At 42.0% G+C, this 20,777-nt stretch overlaps 1 protein-coding gene across 4 annotated transcripts in view; it reads right to left on the reverse strand.

The window, feature by feature from the left end:
• The window catches only part of ULK2 (unc-51 like autophagy activating kinase 2), a 53,348-nt gene extending 34,847 nt beyond the window's left edge, over window positions 1–18,501 (reverse strand). Inside the window, exons 1-6 of one of the 4 annotated variants that reach the window (XM_050928777.1) lie at window positions 17,791–17,971; window positions 16,739–16,831; window positions 15,543–15,584; window positions 14,618–14,768; window positions 2,103–2,135; window positions 1,635–1,671 (exon numbers count right to left, since the gene is read on the reverse strand). In XM_050928777.1, the coding sequence (XP_050784734.1) occupies window positions 1,635–1,671; window positions 2,103–2,132 (67 nt within the window). In that variant the 5' untranslated portion in view covers window positions 2,133–2,135; window positions 14,618–14,768; window positions 15,543–15,584; window positions 16,739–16,831; window positions 17,791–17,971. Of the gene's footprint in view, window positions 1–1,634; window positions 1,672–2,102; window positions 2,136–14,617; window positions 14,769–15,542; window positions 15,585–16,738; window positions 16,832–17,790; window positions 17,972–18,252 lie in introns of those variants that run through there. The other 3 variants (XM_050928773.1, XM_050928776.1, XM_050928775.1) reach the window with 3 other exon arrangements.
• Window positions 18,502–20,777: the final 2,276 nt, after the last annotated feature.

A 20,777-nucleotide genomic window follows, 5' to 3' on the forward strand; every position in this document is an offset into this window, starting at 1 on the left:
TCCATGAGATTTCAGAACAGCTACCAAACATAAATACAGCCATACAGGGTCAAGATCAATGGTCCATCTAGCCCAGTATCCAGGTCCGGTGCAACCATTTAGGCGGACTAGGCGGTTGCCTAGGGCGCTGAGATTTGAGGGCACCAAAAAACGCCCCCAAATTTTTTTTAAATGGTTGAGCAGCTGCTGCTGTTGCGACAGAGAGGGAGTCTGAGCTGCCGGCAGCAGCTGGCAGCCCAGGGCCGGGGGCCCCCTGGGTCAGGGCGCCGCCCCGGCAGCCGGCAGCCCAGGGGCGGGGGTCCCCTGGCCCAGGGTGTCCCCTGGGTCAGGGCGCCGCCGCGGCCGCCGGCAGCCCAGGGTGTCCGGAGGGGGCGGCAGGCAGCTCTCGTGGAGCTGCCACAGTTGTGCCTGCGAACGGTCGGCTGCTCACGTGGCTCCGGTGGACCTCCCGTAGACACTACTGCGGCAGCTCCACCGGAGCCGCAGAGCACTGGACCACCCGCAGGCACCACTGCGGCAGCTCCACCGGAGCCGTGGGACCAGCGCGCGGGGCGGTGAAATTGCCATCCGCCTAGGGCGCTCAAAACCCTAGCGCCGGTCTTGCCAGTATCCTGTCTTCCAACAGTGGCCAGTGCCAGGTGCCCCAGAGGGAATGAACAGAATGTGATCCATCCCCTGGCACTCATTTCCAGCTTCTGGCAAACAGAGACTAGGGACATCCCTGACCATCATGGCTAATAGCCATTGATGGACCTATCCTCCATGAACTTATCTAATTCTTTTTTGAACCCTGTTATAGTCTTGGCCATCACAACATCCTCTGGCAATGAGTTCCACAGGTTGACTGTGTGTTGTGTGAAGAAATAGGTCCTTTTGTTTTAAACTTGCTGACTATTAATTTCATTGGGAAATTTCACTGGAAAGACTATTCAGTAGAAACAGATGGTGGCAGTGTAACTTTATATCAGAAAGTGGAGCAACTGATGGGATTTCATTGGGTTCATACAGTGATCCATGTTGCTAACCAAAAAACCATAACTTCCTGACCTAACATTAATAGTAAGTTTCACCATCTTACAGCATTTTCTCCTAATTCAGCCATATAGGAGCTCAAATCTCTGATTTCCTATGTGCTTGGGCATCACAAAATAAACTCAAATATCCTGTTACTTAACCAGAAACAGTAAATTGTATTGCCCTCACATACAGGATTGTAACAGTTTTTCCCATTGCTTTCTGTTCTGGGGAGTCTTGAATGCTAAGCAATAAACCAAAAAGGAAAGTCAGTCCCCAAAACATAGCCTCATTAAATCCTCCTCGAGGCACAAGCACCTCCTTACGTTTGGAAACTGAGTTGATTAACAAACTGGGTGCCACATATCTAGAGTTTGTTTAAAACAGAAATCACCTCAGATATTCAACATTAGTTGCTTTACTGTAACAGTGAAATTTGAAAAGCAGGACATTCAATGACCACGTTCAGTGTCAACATTTATGAAATTACATTAGAGATATTACACAAATACACAAAAATATGTACATCAGAAGCAAAAAAGAAATACTGATGGATTTTACAACTGTAGAATACTTTTAGCATGACAGTAAACTAATAGAGAAACATGGTAATCAAATACCTTGTAAGTAATCTGCCAAGTCTCCACCATTGCAATACTGTTGAAAAGAAAGGAAAGGCTGGTATTCAAAATGTAGATGTCTGAATGTTCACTCCATTCATTAAATGTTAATTTTTATTTCTTATATGTTTTTTCCTAATAAAATCTAGAAAATCTTTTCCATCTGTTTGACTTGAATATTATTTTTGTTAATTATTCATAGTTATTAATTCTGGTGTGTAATGGAAACATTCTGTTAAGAATTATGGTATTGTGAACAGAAACACTGCATAATTTATAGAACACATACAATTACTGTTGTCTTTAACAGTGCATATGCAATTAATGATCCAGCTTTCAGATTTATAAATTTCAGCCAGCCAAGGTTATATTGCAGTTATATCTGCTTAGTCAATCCATTTTTATAGCACTTTTGTAAATGAAGACTAATTCAAATCCAGTTAAACAGAAACATACACAAACACATACCTCCATTACCAAGAAGACAGAGTTGGACATTTCCTGAAAGAAAAGCACAATAAATCTCATTTAGGGTAATGACAAGATAGGGCCTTCAAAACAAAACCAACCAACCAAAAAACCCTTACACTAACCAAATGTAGTATTAGATTTTCAATTAACTGAAATGACCTTACTCAAAATTACTACATTTTGGTGTAATAACTGATGTTCCTAAGTCTTTATACAACAGGCATTAAAGATTTTACTTTTAAAATTGTAAAAGTTCTCATGAAGATTGCCAGACAAATCAAAGACTGAATCTCTAGCCATACAAAATGCATGGCAAAGAGAGTAACAGTGTGACCGTCATTCACATTGTCCCTATAGCCTTAATATCTATTCAGTACCTTAGCCAACTCTACATTAACAAAGGACCAATCAGGTGTCCACCCCATATTTGGCTACCTCTTCAACTAGACAATGGTCCAACCAATCAGCCATTAGATGGCATTTGTTGTTTTTTAACATCCTAGGTCAAATTTGATCTAGTTACAAGGCAAAAGGTGTCCTAAGATTTTCCAGAGCCAGCCAATCCCCTGTAAGAGGGATTTCAAACTAAGGTTCCCTGCTCCTTGGTCAAACAAGCATTGCTCCTGCCACTTGAAAAACTGAAGGTCAATCAAGAATCACACATCAGTTTGCCAAATGCCTGGAATAAACTGGATACCCAAATGTACTATCGTACTTGCAGGGTACTTAATCCAGGCTCCTTGTATACTTCTGGAAATTATCTCCCCAACGAGTCATTGGCTGAGGCATGCTCCAGACATGGAGTTAAGCATCTCACCTCAAGGCTGCAATTTGATATGGCAGCCCTAGTGAGAGTTTCCAAACTTCTGACCTCTTCCAACTCATTTGGAACTGGGACTCCCAGTCTGAATATAGGGTAAGAGTTATTCAAAGGCTGATTAGCTAGCTAACCCCCAACCGTAAACGGTGCATACCCTTCACGAGCCTGACTGCAATCTTTCCTGCTTTTAAGTGTGGAAATAAGAACGTGGACTTTTTATGCACCAAAGATTCTTTTTTAACCTAAGAGAAAGTCTGCTCATCTGTACCAACAGCCTACACAAATTGTATGCATTGGTAACAGTGTACTGCAGCACTCAGATTTCTATATTGATTCATTTTTAGTTTTCTAACATATGGCTATAGCGCCATATGTGTTCCATAGCATTTATATACAGTCAAAACTCAGCCCTTGTCTCAGAGTTTGCATTCTAACTGGGTAACAGTAGACAGAATGCATGAGGAGTCAGGGGGAGCTAAGAGGAGGTAACAAGTGAGAGGGAGAAAAGCACACACAAAATAAAGTTATGGTTCTTCTTAAGGGGGACAATACATTCAATCCCTATATAATGGAACTCAAGTTAACATAAGAGTGGGGAGGAGGGAGTTGAAAATTAGTTGGAAGAGGTGGTTTTTGAGGTGTTTGAAGTAGGAGAGGGACGTAGCATACCATACAGGATAAGGCACATTCGGAAGCAGATTTATACACAGTTTGCCTGTACGTATACTAGTGACAAAAGAAGTCAGAAGGGGCACTATACAGCAAAACAGTAGCTGTGAAATTAGTCACTTTTTTGTGCTTATATTAAAATCTTCACATATATTGAATCTGAGCATACTGTCAAGAACTTCTATGAAACTATGAAGTGATTTGTCAGGTGTTCACAGACGACGAGTAAACGTTTGATGGTACACTGAACTCTCAGCAAGAAAGGGCATTTAAAAATTGTGCTTTGATGTGCTATGTCAAAGCCTGAGTCAAAGCCCAGTGCAGTCGGTGGAAGCCTTTCTAGTGACTTCAATGAGCACTGGATCAGACTCAGAGCAAGGGACCTGACTTGCTTAAGTGTGACAATCAAAAAGCACAGTACATAACCTCTTATGGGTTCAGACTTCTAAATTCTACAGGCATTACACAAATGAGAAAAAGTAAGATACTCAACTACTTATGTTTTTTAATTACAATAATTTATAATTGCTGGTTTGAAACTGCCAAATACTAAACACACCACATTTTAACCATTGAAAACCAAACCAAGTTTAGGGTGAATTGCTTAATGCTGAAAATTTGTATTCCTGTGTTTGAGAACAAAATACAGTAAAACTATTCCTCAAAGACCCCAGACATTTCAGCTGGTATCATGAATTACAAGACTGAAAAACGAAAGCTTACATAAGAGCGCTAACACATCAAATTATTGTCAAGTAGTATTTGTATTCTAATTCCTGGAGTTTGTTTTCTAAAAGGATCGTAATTTCTATTCACTTGCAAGAATAAGTTACATTTAAGATGCACTAGGTATTTTAATGTTTGTTCAACACAGAGGCAGGCCAATTAACCTTTTGGAAGTGTTCATGTTAGTCACCCCCTTTAGCTATGCATAAAGGCAATCAAGGTGCTTTTTCTCCAGCTCAGAGCATTGAAAGAAGCATTACAGATGTTTGCATCTTGAAGCAAGTTTCTTGGAAAGTTAATCGAGTCTGTTGGAACTAAGGGCTAACTCCCACCAACAACCAACCAATACTGAAGCAGCAGATTAAATTACAGGAAATTCCCATTTGTTTTGTTGTGTTGGAGCATGTGTGTCCTCTACAAACCACAATGTTTTTTTCCAGGAAGGCAATACACTAAGTCAGCTAAACATGTACATTAGGGTTGCCAGGCATCTGGTTTTCGAAAGGAACGCCCAGTTGAAAAGGGACCCTGACAGCTATGGCATCACTGACCAGGACACTAAAAGTCAGGTTGGCAGAGCAGCGGGGCTAAGGCAGGCTCCCTGCCTGCCGTGGCTCTGCGCAGCTCCTGGAAGTGGCGGGAATGTCCTGCTCCTAGACGCAGGGGCAGCCACGGGGGCTTGGCGTGCTGCCCTAGCCTCGAGCACCGGCTTTGTAGCTTCTATTGGCCGGGAACCCTGGCCAATGGGAGCTGTGGGGGTGGCACCTGCAGGCAGCATGCAGAGCTATGTGGCCACATTTCCACCTAGGAGCCGAAGGGGGGACATGCTGCCATTTCTGGGAGCCGCATGGAGCATGCCTTAGCCCCGCTGCGCCACCGACCACAAGCCACCTGAGGTAAGAGCCACCCAGCTGGAGCCCACATCCCAAACCCCCTCCCGCACCCCAACCCCCTCCCGCACCTTAAATCTCTCCCACATCCTAAATCCCTCCCAGATCCTGCATCCCAACCCCCTGTCCCAGCACTGAGCCCCCTCCTGCACCCCATACCTCAATCCCCTCTCCCAACCCTGAGTTCCCTCCCACACGCTGAACCCCTTGGCCCCAGCCCAAAGCCTCCTCCTGCACTCCAACCCCCTCATCCACAGCCCTACTCCAGAGTCTGCACCCTCAGCCAGAGCCCTCATCCCCTCCTGCATCCCATCCGCCTGCCCCAGCCCAGTGAAAGTGAGTGAGGGTAGGGGAGAGCGAGGGAGTGAGGGGAGATGGAGTGAATGGGGGGGCAGCCTCAAAGAAGGAGCAGGACAGGGCAGGGCCTCAGGGAACGGGTGGGGCAGGACAAGCATGCTCAGTTTTGTGTGATTAGAAAGTTGGCAATCCTAACGTACATATTTTCTCTTTCTCTATTTAGACGACTGAAAATATTTCATGACAATACAAGCTGCCTTTTTTCTTTGATAGTGGTTCTTGCTGTGTGTCTTCTTAATAAAGTCTTCCAACTAAACCAGTCATAATTTCTTCTAGAATTCTTCCAGTTACACCAAACAACATTTAGAATATTTGGAGCACAATACTTATATTGCAAACTCTGTGTGCTAATTAAAGTACTTGTGCATTCCAATTAATTTCCATCATTCTGACGGATGAAGAATGGGAAAGTACTTACAGAAAGAGTACTGAGAGCCAGGAGACCTAGGTTCTATTCCTGGCCCTCACATATCTGCTTTGCAACCTTCATCAAATCTTTTTTCCCCACCCATAAAATGGGATCAATGTCACTTCACAGAGGCATGATGAGAATTCATTGTTTGTAAAATGCTTTGTGTTCTTTGGGTGGAAGACACTAGACAAGCGGAAGTTATAACAAGCTGTGGCACTGGCAGTAATTCCTCTCTTGTGCTTTAACAGAAGTGTAATGTACCAGATTTTCCATAAGATCTCAACTATATATTTCAGTTATCAGGTTGACAGTTTAGGCAACCGAGGAGCCTACCATCAGATCATACTGCACTTCAACTCTTGAAATTCTATTTCAATTGTCTCACTCTGTTACATAGCAAGTTTTCTCAAGTTCCAATATCTACTCTCCACTGGCAAACAGAATGGTTGGTGCATGATATTCCATCCATAGAGCAAAAATATGAACAGTTAAAACTGACAATTTCACAGAATTAGCAACTCAAACTATGCAGTTTTCTTTGTACAAAAATGGCAACTCATGACAGAATCCAACAAGCAGCTAATGCTAGTTATTTATTCATCACAGAACTAAAGACCAAATATTCCAGAATTCCCTGTGAAGCAATATCCTTTCAACTGAAATTGTTCCCTTCAGAAATAGGAAGCCCTTTAGTTGTCCCATGGTAGTGACTGTTCCTTCTCCAAATAAGCAAGAGGAATCTAAAAAGCGGTTAGTTTAATATCACTTAAAAATCAAAGTAAACACTGCAATGCCACAGTTATTTGGACACTCCTTCTCAACTGTCTGAAGGGTGGCTGGTGCCAGAGAGCGTTGGATCAGACGTACATATTTTTTTGTACATAGGAACTTGAGAAACCTGGGCTGTTTTTTGCAGTTTGCATGACCACTCTTGTCTTCTGCCCAATCTGAAGGCAGCCCATACGTCCCTTGTGGTTACTAATACAGTATGGCCAAGGATTTCATTTACTTGTTTCTGAGAAACTGTGGCAAGTGGCAATGGATCAAGATTACAAACTCTGTAATGCACCTCTATCTCGATATAACGCTGTCCTTGGGAGCCAAGAAATCTTACCGTGTTATAGGTGAAACTGCATTATATCAAACTTGCTTTGATCCACTGGAGTGCGCAGCCCCCCCGGAGCACTGCTTCACCACGTTATATCCGAATTTGTGTTATATCGGGTGGCATTATATAGGGGTAGAGGTGTATTTCCAATCCTCTCCCCTCCAACAACCCGTTAACCTTAGCTCAAGCCCCTCACTCCATAGAACACCTATCCAAAAGTTTAAACACCTAGCTGAATTTCCCAATTTTGTCTAAGTTCATCCCTAAATATCAATTCCCATAATGTTTAAATTTTTTAAACTGTATATCTGAAACAAGTCTTAAATGAAACTTCAACCTGTCTGTGCTCTAGAGTTCAGACAATTTATTTGGAGAGAATCTATTTTATTTAAATTAGTGGTCATATTCCCTGATTTGCTCACCTGATGGCTTTGTTTACCTTACTTGTAAACATGCTTTCACTGTCTTTGGTCTCACCTTGCTTAATTTACTTTGGAGATAGTCAAGCCCACAAAACCACCTTCTTTTGTCTGTGACAGACTGGGCTTAGGCACCATCTGTCAACACATTTTAGGAACGCATTTCCAGCACAGTTCTGTAGTTCTTTAAACACTGCCCAGACATACATCACATAATAATATTAACGACTAGCATGTTACCAATTTGCACCAGATACCTTACACAACACCTTTCAGATTCAGGTTATGACAACAGCAAGTTGGGGCAGTGACTGTGTCAGTTATGGAAGGAGATTCCCTCTCCCAGTTGGTGCTGAGGGGTCCCTAGGTCACAATATTATTTGTACATTGTATCTTTGTGGGGCAATATTGTTTATTAATACAGAACAACCAAGAGTCATCTTTAATTATGCTTTCCCCAGTGTATTTAAACTCTAACCATTTCAGCATAATCTAATACTTGGATCTTGCCCTTACACACTGCTGTTTGTTTGACACCACACTAAGGCTCTAATCCTCCATATGCACCAACTTTTGCTCACACTGGTGACATGAGTTATCTTCCAAATTTCTTCATAATTTGTATCCCTACTGCAGATACAAGTTTGGATGTGGTGCTAAAACACAACAGTAAGATTTAAGATGGGAAAAATACACCAAGATTTTCCTTTTACAGGTACACCTGTGTTGTTTCCTATGGTTGTTTAAACAGTTAAACTAGAGCTTTCTTCCATAAACCAAGGCAGTTATGTAGCTTTTCCTTAACCACTATTCCTAGAAAAGGGTGTTTGAGGTGTTTTGGCAGCCAAATAAGATAGCTAGTAAGAATCATTACTTCAGATTAACTTTATTAACCCTAGATTGGTAGCCTTAATCTAGGACTGATGAATCCTTTTCACCAATCAGATGAGTAGATTAAATGTTTCACAAGGAGATTTTTCCCATCTGGTCAAAAGTCATATCTAGTTTGTGTCCTGTAAGGAACACTTTGCACAGTGCTGGCTTTAGGTTGACCAACCATACAGAGTACTAAATTTACCTCGAACTCAAACATCTTTCAATGTTCCACCAATACAAGTTCCCTATACAGAACAGCTGAATTAGCTCACATCACCATCTAAATTCACAATACATTTCTCTACTATACATCTGGTATCAACCATATTTTTGGACAGCATGAAGAATATAAACTCCAAGTTGCGATACATAAAGAAACCTTTTGAATTATTTTGCTGAGGAGCAGAACTATTCACATCCTCCGTCATTCCCTCAATTTGTGGTCTTTGGGTTGACCTGCTAAACAGAGCATAAGATAAAAGTATTCAAAACCGAAAAGTATAGTGACCCAATGTGTTACAGACCTAACATTCAAGAATAAAACTGACCTAATAAAGCTGTTTTTGAAAACTTCATTTTTAAAATTTATAAAAGCTTTCACATTTTTAAAACAGATCACAAAATCATTACAGAGCAATTGTTCCAGCCTATGCTTCTACTCGTTTTAGAGGAACAACATGCAAAACAAATTTACCATATATTCTGCTAGAGTCACATGAACATCCATTCAAACATTTTTTTCTTTGCATGCCTTGCATTTCAGTCTCCAGTCCCTCTTTTTGCCTGTGATACTTCTGAATCAACTAATTCAGGGTTTTCCCAGCAAGGACTAGTAGAAGATAGAAAATGCTAATAAAACATTCCAGGTCTTCTGAAAGCTAAAAACATACATTTAGGAAGGGAATATTAGGCATTAAGTCCATCAAAACTCACTGTGTTTTAACCCCTGATATTCAGGAGGTGTCTCAGGATGAGGATGTGGATGAAGTCCCAGCCCAAATCAAGGGTCTGGTACAGAACAAAATATTTCCATTTAGAACACATTCATTTTTTAAAAAGCAAAGCGCAACTCAGATATCCAAGATTAACAATTGCGGCCATCAATAATCTATAACTCTAGTTATATAGCCTAGATTTCTTTTGGTTTATGAAATTGTTCTCTGTAATGAATTAACATCTGCAGAGAATAATCTTAATGAGTTGACAATTATTTTAACACCCTGGAAGAACAATTTCAATAAGGACCCTGTGAACACTCCCCCTGCCTCCTAGAAATGGCAGCAATTCAAATGGATTATCAATTCAAACTCTCTTGCTCTATGTCTATTAGTTCCATTTAAACACACATTTATGACCTGAGTCCCAAGTATAGGTACGTAAGCATGACAGCTCATATACCTATCGTCTTCTGATTAACCAATCTGAAAATTAACTTGCCATACATTAGTTATAATTTCTTGGCCAAGCATGCTTCTCACCTCTTTGGGACACAGATATTTGGCAAAAGCACTAATGATTTAGTTAATAGGAATTTGCTCAATATAATTTATAGCTATTTCTCACTGTACTCCAGTCATGGGTTAAGGTTTTTCCTGTGTGCACACCACAGCAATAATCTTCCACACGGGACTGAACATTTGACTAGTCCTGCCTAAATGTTAAGTCTCAGACGAAATGTCAGTTGACATCTGACTATAGGATCAAATAGCCTACATGCTGCCAATTAGTCATATAAAGAGCAATCAGCCATGGGAAATACACTACAATAGCAAGGCCAGTCACTCTGTGATACGCGAAATGCTGTACTTAACTACCAGCTATGGTAGGAATTAAATTAAACAGTCACTCTTAGAATGGCCTGCTACATAATACAAAATTCTGTTACTGTCACACCAAACATCTGCCTTTCACAAATTATTCTGTTGCACCTACGCACTTGTAAGTGCTTGAAATAGGGCCATGACCCACAAACTCTAATAACTAGGCACATCGTGTTAAGTTAAGGACAACATCTTAGCTTTGCTTCAACAGGATCAAAACATTTTACAAGGTTGTTTCTATCCCTCAATTCCTTCTCATAATACACCAATTTTACACACTAATTCTATCTCATTCTTCAAAAACCAGCATTATGGCAGCCAACCTTCCAGCTACTACCAAGTGCTATGTGATTTAGAAATTCAGATTCTTGAGTGAATTTTCTTTTGATCATTTTTTAAAATACATTATTTTTAGGCTTCTGCAGCCTTCATTTCAGAGGCTGATTGTATTTTCTACCACAGAGATGCATTCCCAACAATAGGGAAGTCAAAGTAGTATAATATTTGGGGCCTATCCGCCATAAGTATCCTACTAAATAAGTAAGAAATTAACTATTTAAACAATGCCTAAAAGCATGATAATGTCTCCCAGTATAGAAGAGAAAATATCTTTACCCTAAGAAGTTTACCAACTAGTACTGGACACAACACAACATATCACAGAACAAGAGAGTAATGAGATGTAGGTGAGGAATGACAGATTATTCAGTTGCTCAGTGAGGTGAGTGCATAATATGCTGGGGCAAAAGTAACTTGTTTGTTGAGAAATGAACACAAGAGAGTAAGTGGACTTTGGGAGTGATTTAAAAAAAGTGGACGACAGTGGTTTTGTGGACCAGCTCAGAAACGGTTTTCAATGTTTAAGGGGATGTATGGAACGGCTGTGCTGGGACAAATGAGCAGGAACAGACGTTGCTGAGTTTAGAGGCCTTAGACAAGAACCTGAGAAAAATATGGCACTGGAGCATCCTAACTTAGATGTTGGTGATACGAGAAGAATGCTGTGCTGAACTGCCAAATCAAAAAAAAAGGGCAGATACATTGAAGTAGGTGATGGAGCAAGCACCAAAGCCCCAGACAAGCAAAGAACAAGAACATGCCAGAGTGACTGAAGCAACCACCTCAAAAAATTTAGGTAGCCAAGCCAGACTGATGGAATGTTTGGTTAAATCGAACAAGGATACACAACTAATGATGGTAAAACAGAGTGATACGGAAATGCAGTCTCCAACAGGGACTTCCTTCCCTAACCATGGTCTAGAAGGAACTGAATGAAAAGTTCAAATGTTAGCATTTATATTTAAGCAGGGGGTGATGCACAATGGCCAACAGGTTGTCTGGCTTGTGCTCTATCTTGCTACCACTGCCCTCAAGGATAACAGGAAGTACTAAGGGTATTCTGCCGAGCAATAAGGTAAGCCCCGGAAAAGAGAACCCTGCATAGGTAATATCTTTAAAGAAAATCTGTTTCTCTAACAGATCAAAAAACAGTCATCTCTGATCTACTATTCAAGCAGCAAACTCCAATCTCCATTTGGTGGAGACATTCATCCCACCCCATTATATCATTACTTCCAAGATGTACGTCCTACTTTTATTCAGATGTCTGATATTTTAAATAACTTCCTGGATGATAAATTATTTGCTAAAACTGGAGCAGTCTGGCTCTACATAAAGGATAATCTCCATTCAACACACACAGTTGGGATCATCAACTTAAAAAAAAAGGATAAATTCACAGCCTAAATATAGTTAATTCTAAATAGCTATTTCCCATCACATTTTTGTGTACAGATAACCAATATTTTCATTAAGTAGCATCTTTTATCCAAGGATCTCAATGCACTTTACAAAAGGTGGGTTAAAGTGTTGGGTGGGAGTTGTTTTTGTTTTTTTTAATTAACCTGTCAAGATCTGAACCAAGGATTCTCTGTTCCTCCTATAAAAGTGAACATCCCAGACACCTACCACAAGGAAAGGAGATGGATTTTAGATGCTGTTTAGGAGTAATTCACTCTTCAGTAAGGCAAAGAATACTGGACTCACGCTTCAGAAGGCAAATACAAGAGGTTATTTTTAAATATTTTATCATATAACCAACCCGTCTTCACATGTTAAAGACTACCCATCTATTTCATTACTGATTTAGCTCTGTGTTTATTTTTTAAGGTTTTAAGTTTGCCATTAAAATAACCTTTCGGAGTCCTGGGACCTCAAACTCACTCTTCCAACTGAGTAACTACTCATCCTTCATTCACAGATAAAGAAAAATAGTTTAAAAAAATGTCTCCAGTAATAAAAATAAGAAGCACCAGCTTAAACCGGTGCTTTGGGCATTTAACCTTCTCTACTGGTCCTTAATGGACTGATATGGGGACAGATATCTGCGGCCTTATCGGTTTTAAATAGATTTATTATTGCATTCCAATACGATTCTGAGGAACTACTGTGCACACTACTGATTTGCCCTAGACATCAGCTCTACTAAAAAACTATTCTGCATACTCACTAATACTATGGCTTGCTACAGTTATCTTGGCTCCCAATACAGCATAAATAGCAAGTATGTCTCTGCTTATATGAAATGCTTAACTACAGTTCAAACCTGCCAACACTGCATGTAGCCACCTTATGGAAATCAATGGCAATTATTGTGCTGGCATCAGTACAACACAATATTAATGCCAAGCAATGCATACATATTAATGGCTCACCAATTCATTTGGGAACATTTCCAGATGAATGGGCACTTTTAGTATTATAATGGAGTGAAGGCTACACATGCTAAGTGGTATATCAAACCTCTGAATTCAGAGAGAGAGTTGAAGCCAGAGAAATGTATGATGCTTCCAAATGCCCATGTGCTAACAGCAGGATTGTTCACAATCAAGGTCTCTTTAGATTTAATGAAAAGATTTAGCGGGGTATGCTTTACACTACCAACTGTGGGACAGCTGATAGGCAATGCAATACCAAGAAAAGTGGATCTGGACAGAGATAAGAGGAGAGGGAATCTGTAATAGAAACTATCTTACCTGAAATGCATCAAACATGAGAATTATTTCAAAACAAAGCAGAAGTTCAGTCACTTTTTTTCAAGTATCTATTATATCAAGTCTGTGAATTAATGGGATATTCCAGAGTAGAATGTAAACAAATGTACAGCTATAACTGCACTGCGTAAATAGATCACTTACCACTAAGTGGTACTGAAAATATTTATTCTACATTAAAATACATTTATATTTCCCCCACATGCTTTTTAGCTACTTATAACCCACCAGCTTTTCATTCAGAACACCTAATAAAACAAAATGAGTGTTCTTTGATTACATAGTAAACTAGTCTGTCAAACAGTGCTGTATAAAACATGAGCATTTTCTGTCTCAAACTGCCTAAGGTTAACAAAAGCTACAGACTGATAGATCTATAAAAAGCAGACTTCCAGTCACACTGAGAACTCTCTACTGTGATACAGACTTCACTGGCTCCAACATTCAGAGCCAAGGACTGTCATTTCTGTGGTTTGATAACTGCTTGATTTCCAAAAGTCTAATCTACTGTATTATATTCCCAAAACATTTGATGTTATGGGAAACAAAAAGTGCAATATAGGCTAGAAAATGAAACACTAACGCAAATGAGTAGGTACAATGACTGCCAGATGTGTGATGCCTAGCATAGTGCCTTTCTTTCTGGGCTATAAATTGATGTAATCTCATAAATTAATGATGTATAATATTTCACAAACAAAACACTATACAGAAATTGAAAGTCCTATTTGTGTGACTGTCATGTTCTTTAGCACATATTTCATCAATAGAAGCAACCTCAGCATGCCAAGTTTTACATTTTGCTATATATGTGTCTGAAATATATCCAAGGTCTAATATACAGTTTTCCCTTCTCCTACTTATAACCATGACTTTTAATTAAGCACAAGGTTGAATGACAAGCAGAACCATCCCCATCTCAAACTGAGAATATAGGCCTGCTCATACAAGAAGTCTCATGATGAACATTTACTATATTGGCATCTTTCCAACCTTGACAGACTAGGAAAGTATGAGACTCATGTTTCCAAATAAACTTTATGTAAAGAAATGGCTTCCATAAACAAATGTAGGGTACTATTCTCCCTTAACTGCACACTAGTATGAGTTTTGTGCATGAATCAGAAGGAGAATTAGACCCCCCTGGAGTTTATAATGGAAAGATAACAACAATTAGATCATCAAAACATGGAAAACTAAGACAATGTGCCTTAAAGGTGAACTGCAAAGCTTTTTTTTAATTTTATTTTTTAACTAAAGGCTGGTGATCTTAAACTAATATATTAACAGAACATGTGTAGATTTAAAAGTTCCAAGTTATAAGTTTTATGCAACAGGTTTTAAAGTCAGCTCCCCCCTTACTTCGCAATATCCAAAACTCAGGATTCAGAATTTCTCTTGCAATGATTGAGGATGTCATTCAAGTCCAGATGCTGCATCTCTCTCTAAGGAGAATTCATATGGACATGCACTCCCCATAATATGCTGGACTAAACCATTTACAGGCAGATTCCTAGACACATAAGAAAGGGGGAAAATAGGGTCGAAGTGGTTTGACACATTGTTTTCCCATTCCCCATTCCAGTCACACACCTGTGTTATACATGTCATTGTAGATCTATGTTCCACTAGCTACATCTGCAACATATAAATGTCATATCACTATATCTTCAGTTGGTTTCAGTTTTGCCCCACTGACACAGGATTAAACAGCCTATTTCCACACTACAGGGATCTCAAAGCCGCTGACCCTCTTCTACAGTTGGAATTCTAAATTATGTTAACTCCTTCATGCTGCCCACCTGAACAACTGAAAATCATTCCTTCAAATCAACAGCTGTTAGAAAAATGTCCTAACTGGTGAACACACCCATTCTCTGCCAGCTGCCACTTCCCAGTTAGCAGCATTTTCCTTGGCCCTATCTTCTAATTAGGAAAGAACAGCTGCTACCACTAATGTAACTTCACCCAGTTACCTATAAGTGCCAGCTGATGCTTTCCCTCTGGGCCAGACTACACAAACAACCTCTGCAGAGATTCACATGCTTCCACTTGCTCTTGGAACCCTGCAGCCTATAGTAAGTACACTGTGCTCCTTACAAGCTTTGTATTTTGTTTTTGCTTTGTACAAGCTTTGTATTTAACAGCAAACACCCTTTTAGAAAGTGATTAAATATTTCACCAGAATGATCTGAGCATTCAAAAAAGCACAGAAATTAGTTTCAACATACCCATACAGTATATCTTAATACACATTTTACAGCAGAAAAGGAGATTGTTTGTTTACCTGGACATCATAGAGTGCCACAATATTCTCATGCTGAAGTTCCTGTAAAACAAAATAATTACAGCATGAAAATATAGTCTGGCATAATGAACAGCTAAAGAATGACTTACGCTGCTAGGAGGAACTCATGGGATAGGTAAATTTCTTTGAGTGTTTGTTTCCAGAATTTATTTTCCATGTTTTGTTTTAAGTATTGCACCATAAAATACTTGAATTTATATCAAAACCTGAATGAATTTACTTTGTACTCTCACACAACATTTTGGTTAGGGGAAAATAAATTGATTCAACTATTCTCACCTCAATGATTCATGCTTTCGAAAGTGATTGGAAGACAAGTTAAATGATACTAAACAAAACTCCTAGGACACTCAAGTGGTTAAACTTCTTTTGTAGCTGGTTTGAAAGAGGATGCCAAAGGAACTAAATAGAGCCACAATAATGTACCTAACACTGGAGCTTCCAGATAATGTGTCATGACATTTTGAAAATATCAGAATAAAGCAATGCAGATAATGACTATCAAATAGCGGGAGAGATGACAGATAGGGAAGCTTGCAGAGTTGCGGTACAGGATCACTGCTAAAGAGCACAGACTTATGGAGGGTTTTCACATAATTCAGTACTGTCAAAATAAATTAGGTTTCTGTTAAGTTTCCTCCACAGAACATATGCTGTGAATTTTGAGTTAACATTTTACTTAGGAGCATGCAGATTGTCCTGAGAATCAAATCCCAGCACAAACATTCTAATTTTCAAGTAACCACCCTGGCTTTGAGCAAAGAAGGGGAAGAATTCAAGTAATCTTTACAGAGAAAAAAAAAACTGATAACATGTTCTCTCCTCCGCTCCCCTACTATTTGCAGTAAATGTAGTGCTAGTGAAAGTGCCAGATTAACAGCCCTGCTGTATAAAATCCTCTACTCATACAGCCAGTACAGAACAGAAGCTCGTCCCCCTGTGCCCCCCACCTTACACCTGTTCTGCGACCTTTTCTGGAGATAAAACAAAAATTCAGTCTCTTTTCTTGGCCCATTCATTTCTTGACCTCTGCTGCAACTAACAAGGCTATGAAAACTAGGACTATGGTGATTCTTCTATGTCCGTCCATCTCATAAGAAATGGACTGAAATTCCCATTTCCTTTCAAATAAAGCATAGTGAGAAGGCTTTAAAAATCACTGCAAATTAACATACCTTTAAGATTTTTATTTCTTTCCCAAGCAGGATTTGTGACTTTGACAAATTCTTTTTGTTAATGCTTTTTATGGCTACTTCCCAATCAGTTTTCTGCAAAGGAAAAGAGTCTTTTTAAAAACAAAAAAGATGTTTACTTTCCTCATTAGTGACTGGCTAAAGTTAGCCCAATAAAACAAAAGGATTCCTAATTTGTCCCTTTTGTGATTATTTTTGTGATTTTCAAATAAGGCCACCAAAACCTCTAGTGTTATTTTCATTCAGTGACACCTTACACATCTACCAAAACCATTATAAGCTGCAATGGTGAACTGTTTTGAGAGACAAAATTCCAGTTTAAAAAAAAATCACATTAACATCTTAGATTGCTAAAACGAAAAGGACTGTATAAATCCAGTTTGCTTTTCATTACTGTTGCTGTTTGTTTGTTTGTTTTCCTCTTATCTTCCATAGCTAACATCAATAGTGTCAGTTTCACTGTTTATACACTTTCACTTCCAGGCTCTTAATGCTACAAATCTGCATTGCACGCAACCTGGGGAAATATTTGTTTAAAAAAAAGCTATGCATATTTATGATGTTGTGGAATCATTTCTACTGACCTTAGATTTTGTAACAACTTGTTTTTAGAAAAAATCTAAATATTGGGCCCACTGCGAGTTGAGAGTGCCACTCTAATGTCCATGAAGAATAAAACTGATTGAAGTGTTCCTTGACAGCACATAGATTTCCTTGGAAATTAGAACTGTGCCAGGATCTCTCTCCACCCCGTCCCCAACACACAGGCTAAAATCTTATGATAAAAAGTGAGAAGGTGTAATGCAACTAATATTATTGGGGTAATAGGGAAGCAATGCTGGGAAAGGAGACACCTTTCAATTTAAGAAATCTTCAGCCACTCCAGGAGCCAATTTTCCATTAGGTCTCCAGTTATCAAATGAGATAAACACTGGTGACTGCTGCAAAACAAAGAAACCAGTCTCCTGTACAGATGAACCCCCCAAGCAGCAGCTGCATTTGGGAGCTAGCAGTAAAAAGAAAGGGCAAACTACCTGGGTTTTGATCTTAATCAAAGCTGGCTATTTGTTCCTACAGCTTTTTGTGAGATTAGAAGTGTAGTGGTGCAGGAGTCCGGATTCCCAGCTGACACGGAAGCCCATCTCCCAGGCAGGCACCAGTCAGCAGATGGAGCTCTGCTCTTAGGCAGGTTTGAGCCCCGACCAAGGACGGACTCGGTGCACGGGGTTATAAAAGCAGTGTAGTCACACACATCCAATAAAGGCAGACAACCCCCCTCCCCCCGCCAAAGCGGCACCGATCTGCCTGTCTCCCAGCCACGGCCAGTCAACCTGCCTGACAGGAGCCCATCACAACAGAGCCCCCGGAGCAGCTGAAAGCGGAGCCCAGGCAGCTACTTCTACCCCCACTGCCTGCGGCTCTCGGGACCCCGGCCCGCTCCCGGGGGGCAGGCAGGGAAGCGGTTGTGTAACCGGCCAGGGAGCGGCTCCGGTTACCTTGCGGTGGCGGCCTTTGAAGACCACGGCGAAGGCTCCGTGCCCGATCAGGTCCTTCTTGCTGTACTCAAAGTCCCCCACCACCTCCATCCTCGTCCCGCGGGGCGAGCGCTCCGCTCACGGCAGCCCCCGGCGGGGCGGCAGGCGGTCTCTCCCCTGGCTGCCCCCGGGGGCGGGGGCAGCTGCTGTCATGCTGCTAGGGGCGGCGCAGACCCCCCCGGGCCTGGCGGGCGGGGGGCTGCGGGCGGGCGTCTCCAAGGCGACGGGCGCTTCCTGTCATGGGGAGGGGAGGGGAGGGGAGGCCTCCTGGCGTGGGGGGGGCTCAGCCCCCTCAGGGGGAGAGCGCCGGGGACGTCACTGTTCCCTGCGGCGGCCGCTCCTCATGCCCGCCGAGACCGCGGCCCCCCGGCCCCGAGCCCGGCAGCCTGCAGGGGAAGGGGTGGCCCGGCCCCCCGGGCTGTCGCCGCGGATCCCCGGCGCTGGCGGGGGGGGTCGTCTCAGGCCGCCACTGCCTCCTCCCCCAGGCCCGGCGAGCTCCGCGCTCCGCCAGCTCCGGCTGTCGGCGCCGCCGCGCCACCTCACGATATTTATAGGCCGCGTCGCGCCAATCACAGGGCTCGGCTCCCTCCGCCACCGGCCAAGGAGTCCGCTAGGCACGTGCCGGCTCCCGTTCCCGCGCTCAGGCAGCGCAGCCCCCCCTCCCCTCGGGGTTACCTGACCACCCCCTCATTTCCTTTTTCCCCTTCCGGGGGGTTACCTGAACCCCCATATCCCAGAACCCCCACCTCCCCCAGCAGGGTTACTTGATCCCTCCCATAGCCTAGCACCTTCATCTCTCCCTCCCCTACCACTGGGGATATCTGACCCCCCCACCTCCCTCATCCCATATTATGCAGCCTAGCTCAACCCCCCAGTACCCCAACAACACCCAGCTTAGTCATGGGCATGGAGGAAGGGCAGGGGTAATGAGGTTCCCCTCCTGCCTCCCTCAGCTCATGGCTACTTTCTGCATAACCCCTCAAAGACCAGGGGTAACCCCAGCCACCACACACCCAGGCTTCACCTGAATTGGCCTATTCCCCCCACCCACCCCCCGCCCAACACACACGTTCAGATCAGCATGAAGTCACACTGAGTCAGAACACCTACCCATCTGCTCCACCAAGGACAGACCCCTCTTGCCAAGGGAGAAGAGTGACCCTAATGACCTGAATGTCCCTGTTATCTACATAGTCCCATCCCTGGGCAGGGCCCTTGTCCAAATCAAAACACTGTCAAGGTCACATCCATCTCTCACCAAATTCCCAGTTAACCCCACTTAGTATCCAGGTCCCAGACTGTCCAATTGGGTTTAATACAAAATACACTTTTACCCCACTTTCAGATCTATCCCCACTCCCCTAGGCGTGAATGTCTCATCCAGGAATTGTTTGTGCCCAGCAAAGCCCATGTCAGCAGTCAGGCCCCCTGTGCACATGTAACAAAACCCTGCCCCTGCCCCATAGAATTTAAAATCTAACATTTCCCCTCACTCCACATTTACTCAGCTCCCTCTCCTTCAGAGTACCCTTGTAACAAATGCAGTTATGTCCTCTCAGTGCAGAGTGAAAATAAGATGCAGATACTTTTTGTATTTCTCCTCATGGATGGTAAATCACCTACAAAGTCAGTTGTTCATATTCACCTCCCATACTTAGTCCCCTGAACAATCAGTGCTGGAAGGGTTGGGTCACAAATGCTAGAGGGGAAATCTGACTTGTTTGAAGACAAAAATATATGAATTTTAATTAGAACATTTCCACTGGGATCAGGTTTAGGAAAAAAAGCTTTTACATCTATGTTTGAGACCCAAAATTTAGATGACTCCACTGCCCCTCCATGATCTGAAATATTCTCCATAACCTTGCTCCTGTGATCCTCCAACCCATGCCAGCAGACCCTTCTTCCTGCATGAAGTGCCACTGAAGTCAGTGGGATTCCCCCTCAAGCACAAGGATCTGACTACAGGATTGGGGCCCAAGGTGGTCCTACATTAATTTCAACTTCCTAACTCCCATGTGAATTCTCTCTCTCCTGCAACACACCTCCACCAAGATTTTCTGGTATCACCCAACACATTGCAGATAAACGAGTCTGCACTGCACTATAATTTTTTGCATTCCTGTTATTAACTCTTTAGGCTTTTCTGTGCTAGGAAATTTACTTGGTGCTCCATTAGTAAGACCACACCGCAGCTCAAATCCAGCAGAGGACTTAATGCATGGAGCAACAATGGGGGATACACACAAGCACAGCTAGTATGTATAAATGTAATAAACCACGGACAATGTTTTAACATTACCTATGGCCAAACTCTACGAGCAGGGGCCCCTTCCACCTCCAGCCCATGTCCTGGACATTTGCAGATCAGCTTTAGGACTGTTACGTCAACAAATCCAAACATCAGGAAACATGCAAGTCACATGAAGCTTTTAACCTTCACCCCACTTCCATTTCCTCCCATTCCTCGTTGTCCCTTCATCTTT

The sequence above is a fragment of the Gopherus flavomarginatus genome, chromosome 19, assembly GCF_025201925.1.
Source record: "Gopherus flavomarginatus isolate rGopFla2 chromosome 19, rGopFla2.mat.asm, whole genome shotgun sequence".
NCBI classification, from domain to species: Eukaryota; Metazoa; Chordata; order Testudines; family Testudinidae; genus Gopherus; species Gopherus flavomarginatus.